This window comes from Dioscorea cayenensis, chromosome 18 (genome assembly GCF_009730915.1).
Source record: "Dioscorea cayenensis subsp. rotundata cultivar TDr96_F1 chromosome 18, TDr96_F1_v2_PseudoChromosome.rev07_lg8_w22 25.fasta, whole genome shotgun sequence".
Taxonomy (NCBI): domain Eukaryota; kingdom Viridiplantae; phylum Streptophyta; class Magnoliopsida; order Dioscoreales; family Dioscoreaceae; genus Dioscorea; species Dioscorea cayenensis.
Genome location: NC_052488.1, coordinates 21636914 through 21649296, shown reverse-complemented (window position 1 = coordinate 21649296; position 12383 = coordinate 21636914). Strand labels below are relative to the sequence as shown.

Sequence of the window (12383 nt, the reverse complement as noted above, 5' to 3'; positions counted from 1 at the left end):
TTAATTATTATTGAAGCAATATAAGTTTTATTTAATGGTGTATAAGCACCTGATTTATCCAATTTTTTTAAAAAAAATTAATCATACAAAAACAAAGTATAATATATATCAAGCGCTTCTTTTCAGCCATGAGGCCTAGTTCGAATGGTGTTATCAATCTCTTTAATTACTTTTTATCATTCTCTTTTTTCTCAATAGATTTTTTTTTTCGGTTGTTTTCTGTTTTGTTTTTATCTCTCCTTCTCATGATACCTTAATTTTTTTGTATTTTTAGTTTATTATAAGTTTATATTTTATCCACTTTATTTGTATATACATATCAAGTTCTAGTCAAATAAATTTTTTGAAAAATTCTCCCCATGGTTCATGTTCTTAAAGGTTGTGAGGTTGGAAGAGAAGAAAAAAGAGTCTTGGTTCTTAAATTTTTTCGGTGTATAAAATATCTTAGATACTACTCTCAAGATAATAATAAAAAAAATTAATGATAAGTCCTAACCGCTAGAAAGCCGATAATTCATTTTTTTTCAAAGTAAAAGGTTGAGAGTCAACTTTTTCAAATACACGATTGAGGGTTCATGAATTGTCCACTTTATAAAACCAAAATAATAAGTTCTTAATTAACTAATCAATAATAAAATAATCCACTAGAAATAAGCAATAATAAAATAATCCACTAGAAATAAGGGTAAAGAAATGAGAAAAAATTAGCTTTTAAACTCCAATAAACTGAATGTGTTGTATATTCTGAAGACAAGTAGCAGAGCTCGTAAGCATCAACTGGAGTAGGAGATTAATGGATAAAAGTATAATGAATATTGTCACGCCCCGAACCCGGCTCATCAGGCCCAGTGCGCTGACAAACGGCCGCACACCTACAAAGCCGAAACCAAGTAGACATACAAGGCCTCAAAACCTGAAAAAATAATTAACAACAGGATTATGAGCTTGAGAGCCCAATAAGCAACCACTAAAAATATCGGGATCACAAAAATATTCAATAATTTCAAAAAACATACAAAATGTAACAAAGCGGAATAAATAACAAAGTGAAATTTAGAAATCGAAAAATAAATCATATGATTTACTTTTACCAAAAATAACAAGCATATATGTCCCCCAAACAACTAATCGCTAAAAACAAAAATATCATAACTCATTTATTTAAACTCGGTGACCCGAGTCGGATTTCGAACTCATAGGGTTTACCCTCGGTGACCCGAGCAAGAATATCGAGTCGTTATTCTTCACCGACGGAGCGGTGCGAAACTATAGTTTCATGTCGAAGATGCGTGTCGACACTCGCCAATGTTTAACCCCGTGACGAGGGGTTATCGCACGATTAATTGGGGACTACAATTTCTATAACAAAAATATGTTGAGTCCAAAAATCATTGTCCACAAAAATACCGGTGATCCCGTTTTTCTTACAAAAAAATTAAACCAATTATATCAACAATAACACACTTAACAAAACAATAAATAAATAGCCAAAGTTAATATATATATATATATATATAGGTGGTTTACTTACCTGACTAGCTAACATCAAAACTATAAGCGCCACGAAATTAGGCTTCCACAAAATACCCTATAATTGAGAGCATATCCCAAAGGTATTAAGATGCTAAACATACTAAAAATACACAAGGATATACAGTAGATCAAATTCCCACACTAACTATCATAACACTTAAACATCCAACAACCCAATACCATACATGAATAGTTTCTAATAATTAGAAAAAAAAACAAAATTAATGACATTATCATCATTAAAATTCATGAGCATCTGAACTCTAATAACTAATAAAATAATAATTACAAAAATTACAAAACTATGCTTCATTATAATAAAAAGAATATATATATATATTATTAATATATAAAGATTTGGACAACTCTACACAGATCATGAAGCCATTATAACCTATCAATATATATATATATATTATGTGTGTGTGCTTAGTGACGTCAGCACACTAATTGTAAATCCACATTCAAATGAAAAACAAAATTTGAAAAAAATTCTGATTTTTCCCCAAAAATAATAATAATAATGTTTTTTTAAAACATAAAGAATTTGTGCATGAATGAAGGCAACAAGAAGAATTCAAATCAATGTAGAAAAACCACTGTGTAATAGCCGGTTTTATCCTACAATAATCAAACCACTAAACATATATCAGAACCCTAAACAAGAATATGTAGTAATGCCACGACAAGATCTAGGAGATAAAAAGAATTTCACCACTTAATCTCTAAATAAACATTGACATACCACAACAAGATCTAGGAGATAAATTACACCACTTAACCCTAGATCTAGGAAGAGCACGCTTACCTCCCAACGATAACCACATAACCTTGACGAAGAGGTCTATCTCCGTCCTCGCCGCCGGCACCACACACCAAAAAGAAAAAAAGAAAAGGAAAGAGGCAAGATCTCTCTCTCTTTTTTGGTTCAAACGAGAGACTATATCGGAAAAAACAAAGGATGGCGGCTAGGGTTTGAAAACCTAATAAGATATAAAAATTAAAAAAAAAAATTAATAAAAAAAAAGAAAATTTCTTTTCTAACAGTCTTACATGCAAAACAATTAAATGAAATAAATTTTAAAAAAAAAAAAAAAGTGTGGGGCCCACAAATATCCAGTCACATACTCAGCCTAACCCATTATAAAATTTCCTTTGGTGATTTATGGGCCTCCTAGAAGAACGACTTTGAGATTTTGCTTAAGAATGCCTAACACCTCCTAGTCCATGCCACTACTTATATTACGTGATTATGACGGAAAAACCGCAATTTTAATTCTATTTACTCCCATTGAATTGTTCCGATTATATTTAAAATTAATCATATGATTTTTCTCTAAGTATTTGCAATCTCTCAGTTAAGAAAATAAAGCTCAAGGACTCCAGCTCTATGATTAAAAAGGAAAGCATTGACATCTCTTGCAAGTGATCCAAAAATTCGTTGACCAACATCGATCCCACCTAAGCTCTCAATTTCATATTTTCTTGGTTGTGCTACCAAGGCAAACGATTAATAGTTTGTTTGTCACAAGTGTCACCTGTATGTTATTATTATTATTATTATTATTATTATTATTATTATTATTAATGTATTATAGTAGCCTTCCATAAATTTACCTAGATTCCTCTCATAATATATTTTTCTTTCCAATAATTAAGTGATCAATCTACTTATATCAAAATAAATAAATGCATATATACATACATATGATCATCATTTGCCATCCAGCCAATAACTCGACTATAAAAACTAGAAGGTCAAGCAAATTGGAATTTATTGGTTTAACAATATGCAAGATTCATCAAAAGAAATAACTATGTGTTGGGGAGCCCGGGGTATACAACACACAGCGGACAAAACCTGGCAGTCAATACTATTCACCCCCTTTGGATCAAACGACAAACAAATACACAATTCTCATTCAAAAACCAATGTACATCATTTTTCAGGAAGAATCCTTGTGGGAAAACTCCTCACTACAAAGAGAAACCACAAGGACCTAGAGTGTTCAATTGATATGGGAAGTGCTACAGTGTTCTTCTTCTCCCTTAAGCTACAACCTAGTTTAATCCGGCTAATCAATGCATACAAACATACAATAAGCCTCTCTTGAGCAAATAAGAACACACAACAAGATGATAAACAACTTGCCCTAGCAACTTTCCCACTTTCTTGCAACCCCTAGCTTAGGTTTACAAGAATGAAGTAGAAGAGTACAAATATACCTTCACTTCTTCTTCTCATGAGCTCACAAGCTCGGATCCGAAGCTCTAGGATGTCTTCAAGGCTTCCCCTTTGATGGATGTTGAAGCCCTAACCCATAGCCCTCTCTCCCTTTCTTTTTCTCTCAAAAAACCTCAGAGAATGCACTATTCATTGAAGAGAGAATAAAGAGTTAAGTATCTCATTCGGGATGCTACAGTAACCCATACGGTCTCCATGCGGGTCACATGGCGCCCGCACGAAATTCCCAGAACTAGAAATTCTCTCACGGATGCTACTGTATATATGCTACAGTAACTTTGCTGCAGTACCTGGCAGAAAAGAAAATTTTCAGTGAGGTTTACAGCCATTCTCTGCATCCCCGTTGCTACAGTAATTCCTGCACAAACTCAATATTAAGTTATACATCCATCTTAGAGCTTCAAACAGTGCTGGACACCTCACACTATGCACTTGGGAGAGACGCGAGTTTGATTCCTCCTGACCGCGCTCTCTAGTTTCAAGAGGGTGAAGACGTTGTGGCAATTTCCCCACCCGCGCCCTACCTCAAAAAATAAAAAATAAAAAAATAACTATGCATGAAGCCTCAAAATCTAATCTCATTCCTTCTATAATAAATTAGAAAATTTCCTTAAGAAATGGATACATTCCGTGAGCTTGTTGTCTAATTGCCAGTGTTCATTGAGAAATCATGTAGTAATTGTTAAGACAGGGACCCACCACCCTAACTTCTCCATAACCGCAGTTACAGGGAAGGGTTGGTGGTGGTATATCAACTAGAGGGAAGCGTCTCCCACAGGCGATGTGGGACTATGGTCCTAAGCCACTGCGTCCCAACACCCCCACGGGCCCAGGCAGATGTGAGACCCGAGATCCTAGCCATAGCTACGATACCATGTTAAGACAGGGACCCACCACCCTAACTCTCCATAGCCTAGCGATTCAGGGAAAGGTTGGTGGTGGTATATCAACTAGATGAGGCGTCCCACGAGCGATGTGGGACTATGGTCCCTAGCCAGCTGCGTCCCCAACACCCCTCCCCGGGCCCACAGCGGATGTGGGACCCAAGATCTAGCCATAGCTCGATACTCAGTATTAAGGCAGGGGACCCACCATTCTAACTTCCATAGCTGCGATTCTGAGGGAAGGGTTGGTGGTGGTATATCAATCAGAGGAGCGTCTCGCAGGGCGATGTGGGGACTATGGTCCTAGCCCATCGCGTCCCACACCCCGCAGGCTGCACGGATGTGGGACCGAGATCCTGCATGGCCATACCGATCTACGTATTAAGATAGGGACCCACCACCTAACTTCTGCAACAAAAGTTCTTATATTATGTGGTGGTGGTATTTCATCATCCTTGTTAGCTAATTTCTGCAACAAAAGTTGGCAAGATAATAAAGAAAGAATTCTATACATGATTATTTCATTGTTTAGTGATCATAATTAGTTCTTATATATGAGTCTCACTACCCAAAATCTAACTACTAATGTTCTCATAGCTAATGAACATAATTAAGAGGACAGCTATATATGTTGATTTTTGGGAGCAATGGTACCAGAAGGGATTATAGAAGAAGTAGCTACGTTGTTGGGGTTGTGTTGAGTGGGTGAGATATGCTTGTCATATTGAGTTGTTTATTGAACTCCAGTATAATGCCCATCCATTTTGGGACCATGAGAGTTCTAGGACCACAATGTTCAATTGATCAATGCCTTTCATTATATGTTAGCTCCAATTTGGTATTTATTAGCCTTATAAATTGGCCTTCCCATCATTATCACCTATCTCATATATATAGATCTGAATACTTGTGGGCCTTCCTGTTTGCAAGAAAGTCTAAGATGATATCATTTAATTTGTTCTCAGTTTAATTAGAATTTGGAGAATAGCTCTTAAGTTTAATTAAATGGAGATGCTGATCTTCTTTTGTTATTTTTATTTTTATTTTTTTGACATATTACATGAGCTAACTTGTCTTAAAACCAAGAGAGTGATGGATCTTTTAACTATTACACACACACACACACACACACACACACACACACACATATATATATATATATATCTCCATCATGAAAATTAAAAGATTTAATTCAATCTAAAATCTTAAAACTAATATATATATGAATCATGTAGCATATATGTATCATAAAGAAAACGATTGAAAACCCAAGATTACTAAAAAATATTAACATTCACCTTCATCATCATACTTCTTGTAACATTAAATTATACATTAATGTCTTTTTCATGGGCATATGCATGCATAAGTGAGCTTTTTTGTGATGGGCAATGATTTGGAGTCGAATTGAAGGCCTTCTAACAAGATTTAGCCCAAGAAAGGCCCACTCCAACGATCCACTAAGTACTCTCTAATTAAAGGACGTCCTTTCTCCATATAAAATATCTTTTATCTCTCTGCTCAAAGTCTAAATCCATCGAAGTGCTACATCATACTTCTTGTCTAAAGGTTGAAGAAAAACAAAGCTTCAGATGTGACCATTAGCTCTCTCTCTCTCTCTCTCTCTCTCTCGCACACACACACTAATCTCCACCAGCCAAGCAACAAAGCAAACTAGGTAGTCCTAATAAATATTTATTAAAAATAAATAAATAAGAAAGAAAGAAAAGTCTCATGACATGATATATATTTGTGCATGGAGAGAAGAGTCAGAGAACAAAGACATATATATATAGACTGCTTAATATAATAGACTTCACCAAGTCTTGACAAAATCCATCTCGGTACTTGGAAGAATATCCATTGGCTATAAGACCACACCATCATCAACAAAGCCAATCTCTTTACCCTAAAGTGATTCATTCAGCTCAAAACCCAAGGCCAGCAATATATATTTTCCCAAAGCTTCCTATCTAGTAATCTACAGTTTTGCATGGCATGCATGCATGACATTGGGACTAGTGTATAACATGGTAGTATCTCCTTAGTTTACTGTGTTTTGAGTTTTTTTATGCAGATTTGAACCTTTGTATGGTCCTTAAACTAAAGGTGTGGGGAGAGGGGAAATTATGCTGGTATCATTGCATGGGAAGGTGAGTGGCTCATCTTTTTACTGCTACGTTATCTGCTTTTTAGGTTAAAATCCATGCAGATTTGCATGGGGAATCAGATTCCCTCCCATCTTGTGAGTTGTGACTCATGAAAAAGTAAAAGAACCTGCTTTTTGTTTACTTCTCTCTCTCTCTCTCTCTCTCTCTCTCAAGTTTCAACCATGCATCCATCTTTAATTAGTTTAATACTCCATCATGTTTTTCATTTGATGGCCATGCATAATATTAAACAAAGGACAAAGATGAGCTCTCTGGCAACCATCCAAAGATGGTGACTGGTTATGCCAACATGCGTGAAAGAAGATGATGTTTGAAAGCCACCCTTACGTCAATTATTGCATTCCATGCAGTATTAATTATTAAAGATGGTGTGATCTATCATAAGATTCAATCATTCTTGTTTTTATAAGTTAATATAACTCCAATAGATTTGGACTCCATCAACTTAATTAAACATATTAATAATAATAATAATAATAATAATAGCAACAATAAAATATTGAGGTCTGTCTAAAGGTTTATCAAAGAAAGATATAGATTTTTCCGACCAACCTAATCCTCAGTCTACAAAAGCAAGGCTTGTTTAAGCACAAGTGGGGTTGGGTGGTTAATCTTAGTTTAAGATTTGAAGTGGGTTTGAATGACTGAGGATGTCTGGAGTTTAGAAGCTCAAATAGTGTCTTTGGTCGGAATCTTGCTTTCTTAATTGTCACTTTGAAGTGATATTTTGAAGAGCTGTTTAATTGGTTAGGTTTAAAAAGGAGTGATCAGGTGTCTTTGGTCCCCTAAAGGAATGGTTGTGCTAGTTGGCATTGCTTGTTATCTTTCTTGCTTTTGCTTCTTCTCATTTAATTTGCATGCACTTGTGTGTGGCCTTGTGCCAATTAAAGCTACCACAACTATTAATAATCACCATGCATGACTTTTATGTTTCCTACTTATATATTTATTTGTATATCTATTGGTTGGGATGGACATATGTACGTGTTTGTTTGGAGTAAAGTTACCAAAAATTCCCTTACTTTATTATCATGACCCTTAGAGAACTTTAATGCACTAAAGGATTCACTGATGTCTTGATTTGCATGGGTTTAATTTCCAAAAAACCCTCTTCTATGTATGTTACCTGTAAACTTGTAATTTAGAAAAAATATATATTTATGTTTGTGTGTGTGTGTGTCTAAACACACGCATGCACACATATATGTATATATACAAAGTAAATTTATCACTTAGTCAGGGATATTAAAAAGTAAATTATTTAAAACATCCTTGTTTTATGTTAAACTTAGTTGACATCTTAAATTACTGTGCAATTAGTTAAATTTGACGATTTTCAATAACCCATGCTAGTTTTTTTTTTTTTAATATATCTTGGGCCACTTAAAGTCATCAGCATTGTCTGTTTTAAACACATGTAAAAACACATAATCTAATAAGTTAAACAACTTAATTAATAGTAGGGGTATATATATATATATATAACACCTGTCTAGCTAAAATCTGTTATATTGGTTTAAGGGGGGCAAAAAAAACCTTTTCTTTGGCCCAATGTGGTAGAAAGTACAAACTGCTGGATTGCATTAATGAAGAAGAAAGCAAGTTATGAAGGAGAGGTAAAAAGTTGATGTCATAGTCCGAGGTAATAACCAGTTGATGCAAAATCATAAATATAATAATAATAATAATCATAAAGAAAAGAAGAGGAAATTAGTGTGGCCTATAAAAAAAAAGTGTCACAATCCATGAACATTAGTTCAACCCTGCACATTACCTCTTCTTTTTCTTGTACCATGCTTTGCATGCATGACTCCATTACCTTACACCCTTTTTGTCTCCTCATCTGGCTGTAAGTGCTTGTCACTTGTCATTTGAGAAGCATACTAGGTAATTTTCATATACCACCAAAACCCACTCCCTTTTCTCCATCTAGCTACTCCAACCAACCACTACCTCCATCTCCATCTCCATCTCCATCTCCACCAATAATGTTACCTTTTTCTTTTCCATTTTTCCTCCAGATATATATATATATATATATGGAATAATTATTTTTCTTTTTAATTTCTATTAATACCTTAAAAAAAAAAGTGAGTATTGTTGTTACTTAAAGGTTTTTGGAGGGGTTTGTGCACGCGTGCTTGTGTTCTGAACTATCATGGGACCCAACTTAAACATGCTAAGACGTTAGCTTGACCTGGATCTATATTTTACAATTATTCGAATCGGATTATGTATAATTCTACCAAACTGAAGTTCTATAAAGGATTCCTTTTTTTTAATAAATTCCAAAAACCTTCTTAATTTCCATCCCTTCTTCTTCTTTTTTATCAATGATGTACAAAAGCAAAATAAAGGAAAAGATCATGGTCATACATAGATTTCCTCATCCAACGGTCAGGATTTCGGTTGGGTTTATGATCCCGATGAAGGAGGACGGGCCCGAGAGAAGATGTTTTGGCCCGGGGAGAGGATGGCCCGTGGGTCATACATAGCCTTGCGGTCGACGAACCGGGCCCAGTCTTGGCCGAAGTGGCGGACCCACTCGGGCTCTGTCTTGTAGTTGGGGAAGTAGAGCTTGAAATCGTAGCCGTTGGATTTGCAACGTTTGAGGATCTCACGGTTCTGGGATATCAGGCTCTCGACCGGTGGTCCGATCGGGTATGGCTGGTTGAACCGGAGCAGAGCCACCAAGAAGAATACGTCACTGTCCGGTAACGCCACTGACGTCCGTGGGTCCCACCTGCCAGATAGGACACAAAAATGGGACCCATGAACAAGACTCAAGAGGGATGAAATTACCGGAAAAAGGCTTTTCAGAGGCTTACTTGGCTCGCAGAAGTGGGTACACAAGCATGGGCCCACCGATGCCATCTTTGAGAACAGATTGAAACACGTGGCGGTCGAAATGGGACACGTCGGAGGCCGAGATAAGGATGTTGAGCCATGGGTGCGGCGCGTGCCAGCTCCCGTTCGCACGCGCGGCTGACTCCGCCAGGTTCACACGTGAGAGAAATTCCACGTAGCTCACTTCAGCAGTGAACTCTAGCCCTCTTATGTACTTCAGCGGCCGAAGCATTTCATCCACTCTCTGCAACCAACCAATTCACAAACGGTAAACCAGTCAGACCTTTTCAGAAAAAATTCAAAAGGAAATGCTCGCATTCACGGGTGGGAATTCATGGAAATTCACTTTTAATGTCTAGCTTAAGGGTATTTTAGGAATGATGGGGCCAGAATATCCGGTGCCACATGCGGAGAAAGAGAAACGTGGCATTGTCGCTCTTAAACTAAGTAAAGGACAAGCCATTAATGTGGAGGAAAAGACGAGAATGGCCTTGGGGTGGTTTGATGTGAGTTTACCTTATCCACACCGTCGTGGAGCTGGTGGTAGAGCGCCACCTCAAGGCAGTAGAGCAGTGGACCCGACCCGTGCGGGACCAAACTCGCATCGAAAACTGAACTTGGTCCGATCGGAACCGATTCCCATCCGCTCGCCGGATCACCACCTCGGTTTACGAATGCAAAACCTTCAATGTAGTCGAACCCCTCCCGCTCAGGCCTCCCTACTAGCCACTCCACGTCAGCTTTGTACCCTTCGAACGAAGCATACACCACTCTAATCCACCGCACCTGAGAATCAATAAATATATATATATATATTTTTTTAAAAAAATAGTGAAAAAAATCAATAATAATAATAATAATCTTTTGTAGTAATCTTTTGTCTACTTTTATGATCACGAGGATATTTCGGTCAAATTTAGAATGTAAAAATTTAAGCATGTTTTTTAACCTATTTCAAAATGTGAAAAATGATAGGCACTGGAAGCGGTGGAGTGACCGGCGAGTGAGAATACCCACCATAGGCGGCGCCGGGATTAGAGGTATCCTCGCGCGGGTTATGACTCCGAACTGGCCGAGCCCACCGAGGACGCCGAAGAAGAGATCGGAGCGGCTCTTCGGAGAGCAAACCACTCGCTCGCCATCGCCGGTGACGACTTCGAGCTCGTCGACGTTGGAGATCTGCGGCCCTTTTTGGAACGCTTGCCCGCTGATCCCCGCGTTGGAGAGCGTTCCCCCTACCGTCAGCCCCAAATAGTCCGTCCACGACGCCGGTGATAGCCCGTGCTTCGCCACCCCCCACTCCAGCAACTCCCCCCATAGAACACCCGCTCCTACATCGGCGCAAATCTGGCCGCCGTCTCCCCGGACGAGCTCCATCCGCGACATCGTCCTCATATCGAGCACGATGCCGCCAGGAGCTAACGCCTGGCCGGCGACCGAGTGCCCGTTCCCCCTCGCGGCGACGGTGAGATGATCGTACCTCAACGCCTGGCGGATTACCTCGGCGACATCGTCGGCGGAGCGAGGGCGGTGCACGGCAGCGGGGAGGGCTCGTACTACGCCGCCGAAGTCCTCACTAGCTGCAGCTAGATCAGGGTGAATCTCTCCGCCGGCGCCGCAAGGGTCCACATCGGTTCCGGGAGCTAATCGGAGCTGCTGGTCCAGGTACGCTATCATCATCTCCGCGGGTGTACTGTACCGCTCTTTCCTTTCTAATGCTTATCTCTTGTAACCGTTTAGATGCGCCGCTTGTGGGATGTTCACTTATATACAAAAGATCACAGGGGCATTGCGGTAATTCAATAAATAAATAAATAAATAAAATTAGAAATTCCAGAATCCGAGGTATAGGAAGTAAAATGGGTATTATGGGAAGATAATTGTAGATGGAATTGGAATGATTGAAATGAAATAAGATGATGTTGATGATGATGATGATGATGATGATGATGATGTGAAATAATTTCACAAGCGTTATGGGTTAAATGGGACGATGATATGATGGTATGAATGACATGAATGCATGTGAGCCACTTCATCCTCCGCACAATTGACTACTGAGTTGACCCATCACTCAAATCAGACATATACCTCCCCAAATCAATCAAATTGGACAACTGAAATCACTACAAATCAGCCATCAACTGTGACAATCAGCTACAATGTTTATTCAATTGAAGTTTAGCAACCCACTAGTGCTCACTCTATAGTTTGGCAAGCTCCCTTGTTTTAAAAAACTATGGACAAGTATATTTATCTGCCAGCTTTAGTAAATGAGAAACATCATACATGGCATTAAGATGGAACTTTCAATTTGAAGTCATGATCTTTGTCAAGAAAAATAAAAAACATGTAGAATGTGATTCATGTCTAGCTAGGCAAGAAATTGCTGTCAATAATTGAAGGGTGTGTCACAATGGAGTTGGCATGTGCAAACATGGGAATCAGTCCCTTCAGTCATGTCTTGAGTAGAATCTGACACCCAATATTGGATGGTTCTCATTAGTTCAATACTGTGTTAATTTGGTTATCAAACCAGATTTTCATCCATTGCACATTATGGTAATTAATAAGTTGGGTTTAAGTTTAGAAATGGTTTTGCATGGGTATATATATAGCTAGATAGAATCATGTGTCCTCCTGCCAATGATTCTTCAAATGAATTGAGGGGAAGATTGAGTTGTACTCTTATAGAGAACCACA

General features: G+C 38.1%; 1 protein-coding gene and 1 long non-coding RNA gene across 2 annotated transcripts; both read right to left on the bottom strand.

Annotated features, from left to right (window-relative positions):
* Positions 1-1529: 1529 nt before the first annotated feature.
* LOC120283026 lies at positions 1530-3904 on the bottom strand. The gene is made up of 3 exons (XR_005543045.1): positions 3760-3904; positions 2342-2516; positions 1530-1588 (listed from the first exon to the last, which is right to left on the bottom strand). It is a non-coding gene; the product is annotated as an uncharacterized LOC120283026 (long non-coding RNA).
* Positions 3905-9130: 5226 nt separating this feature from the next.
* On the bottom strand, positions 9131-11547 carry LOC120281695 (cytokinin dehydrogenase 11-like). The gene is made up of 4 exons (XM_039288396.1): positions 10698-11547; positions 10197-10466; positions 9662-9924; positions 9131-9576 (listed from the first exon to the last, which is right to left on the bottom strand). The coding sequence occupies exons 1-4, from the start codon at positions 11358-11360 to the stop codon at positions 9249-9251; spliced, it is 1524 nt and encodes a 507-aa protein (XP_039144330.1). The 5' UTR covers positions 11361-11547; the 3' UTR covers positions 9131-9248.
* Positions 11548-12383: the final 836 nt, after the last annotated feature.

Bases quoted from the DNA above. Each gene is read 5' to 3' on its own strand.
- LOC120281695 (XM_039288396.1), bottom strand. From the start codon at position 11,360: ATGATGATAGCGTACCTGGACCAGCAGCTCCGATTAGCTCCCGGAACC. The intron at 10,467-10,697 runs GTGGGTATTCTC...ATTGATTCTCAG, and splicing joins TAATCCCGGCGCCGCCTATG to GTGCGGTGGATTAGAGTGGT. The intron at 9,577-9,661 runs GTAAGCCTCTGA...CCTATCTGGCAG, and splicing joins TACCCACTTCTGCGAGCCAA to GTGGGACCCACGGACGTCAG.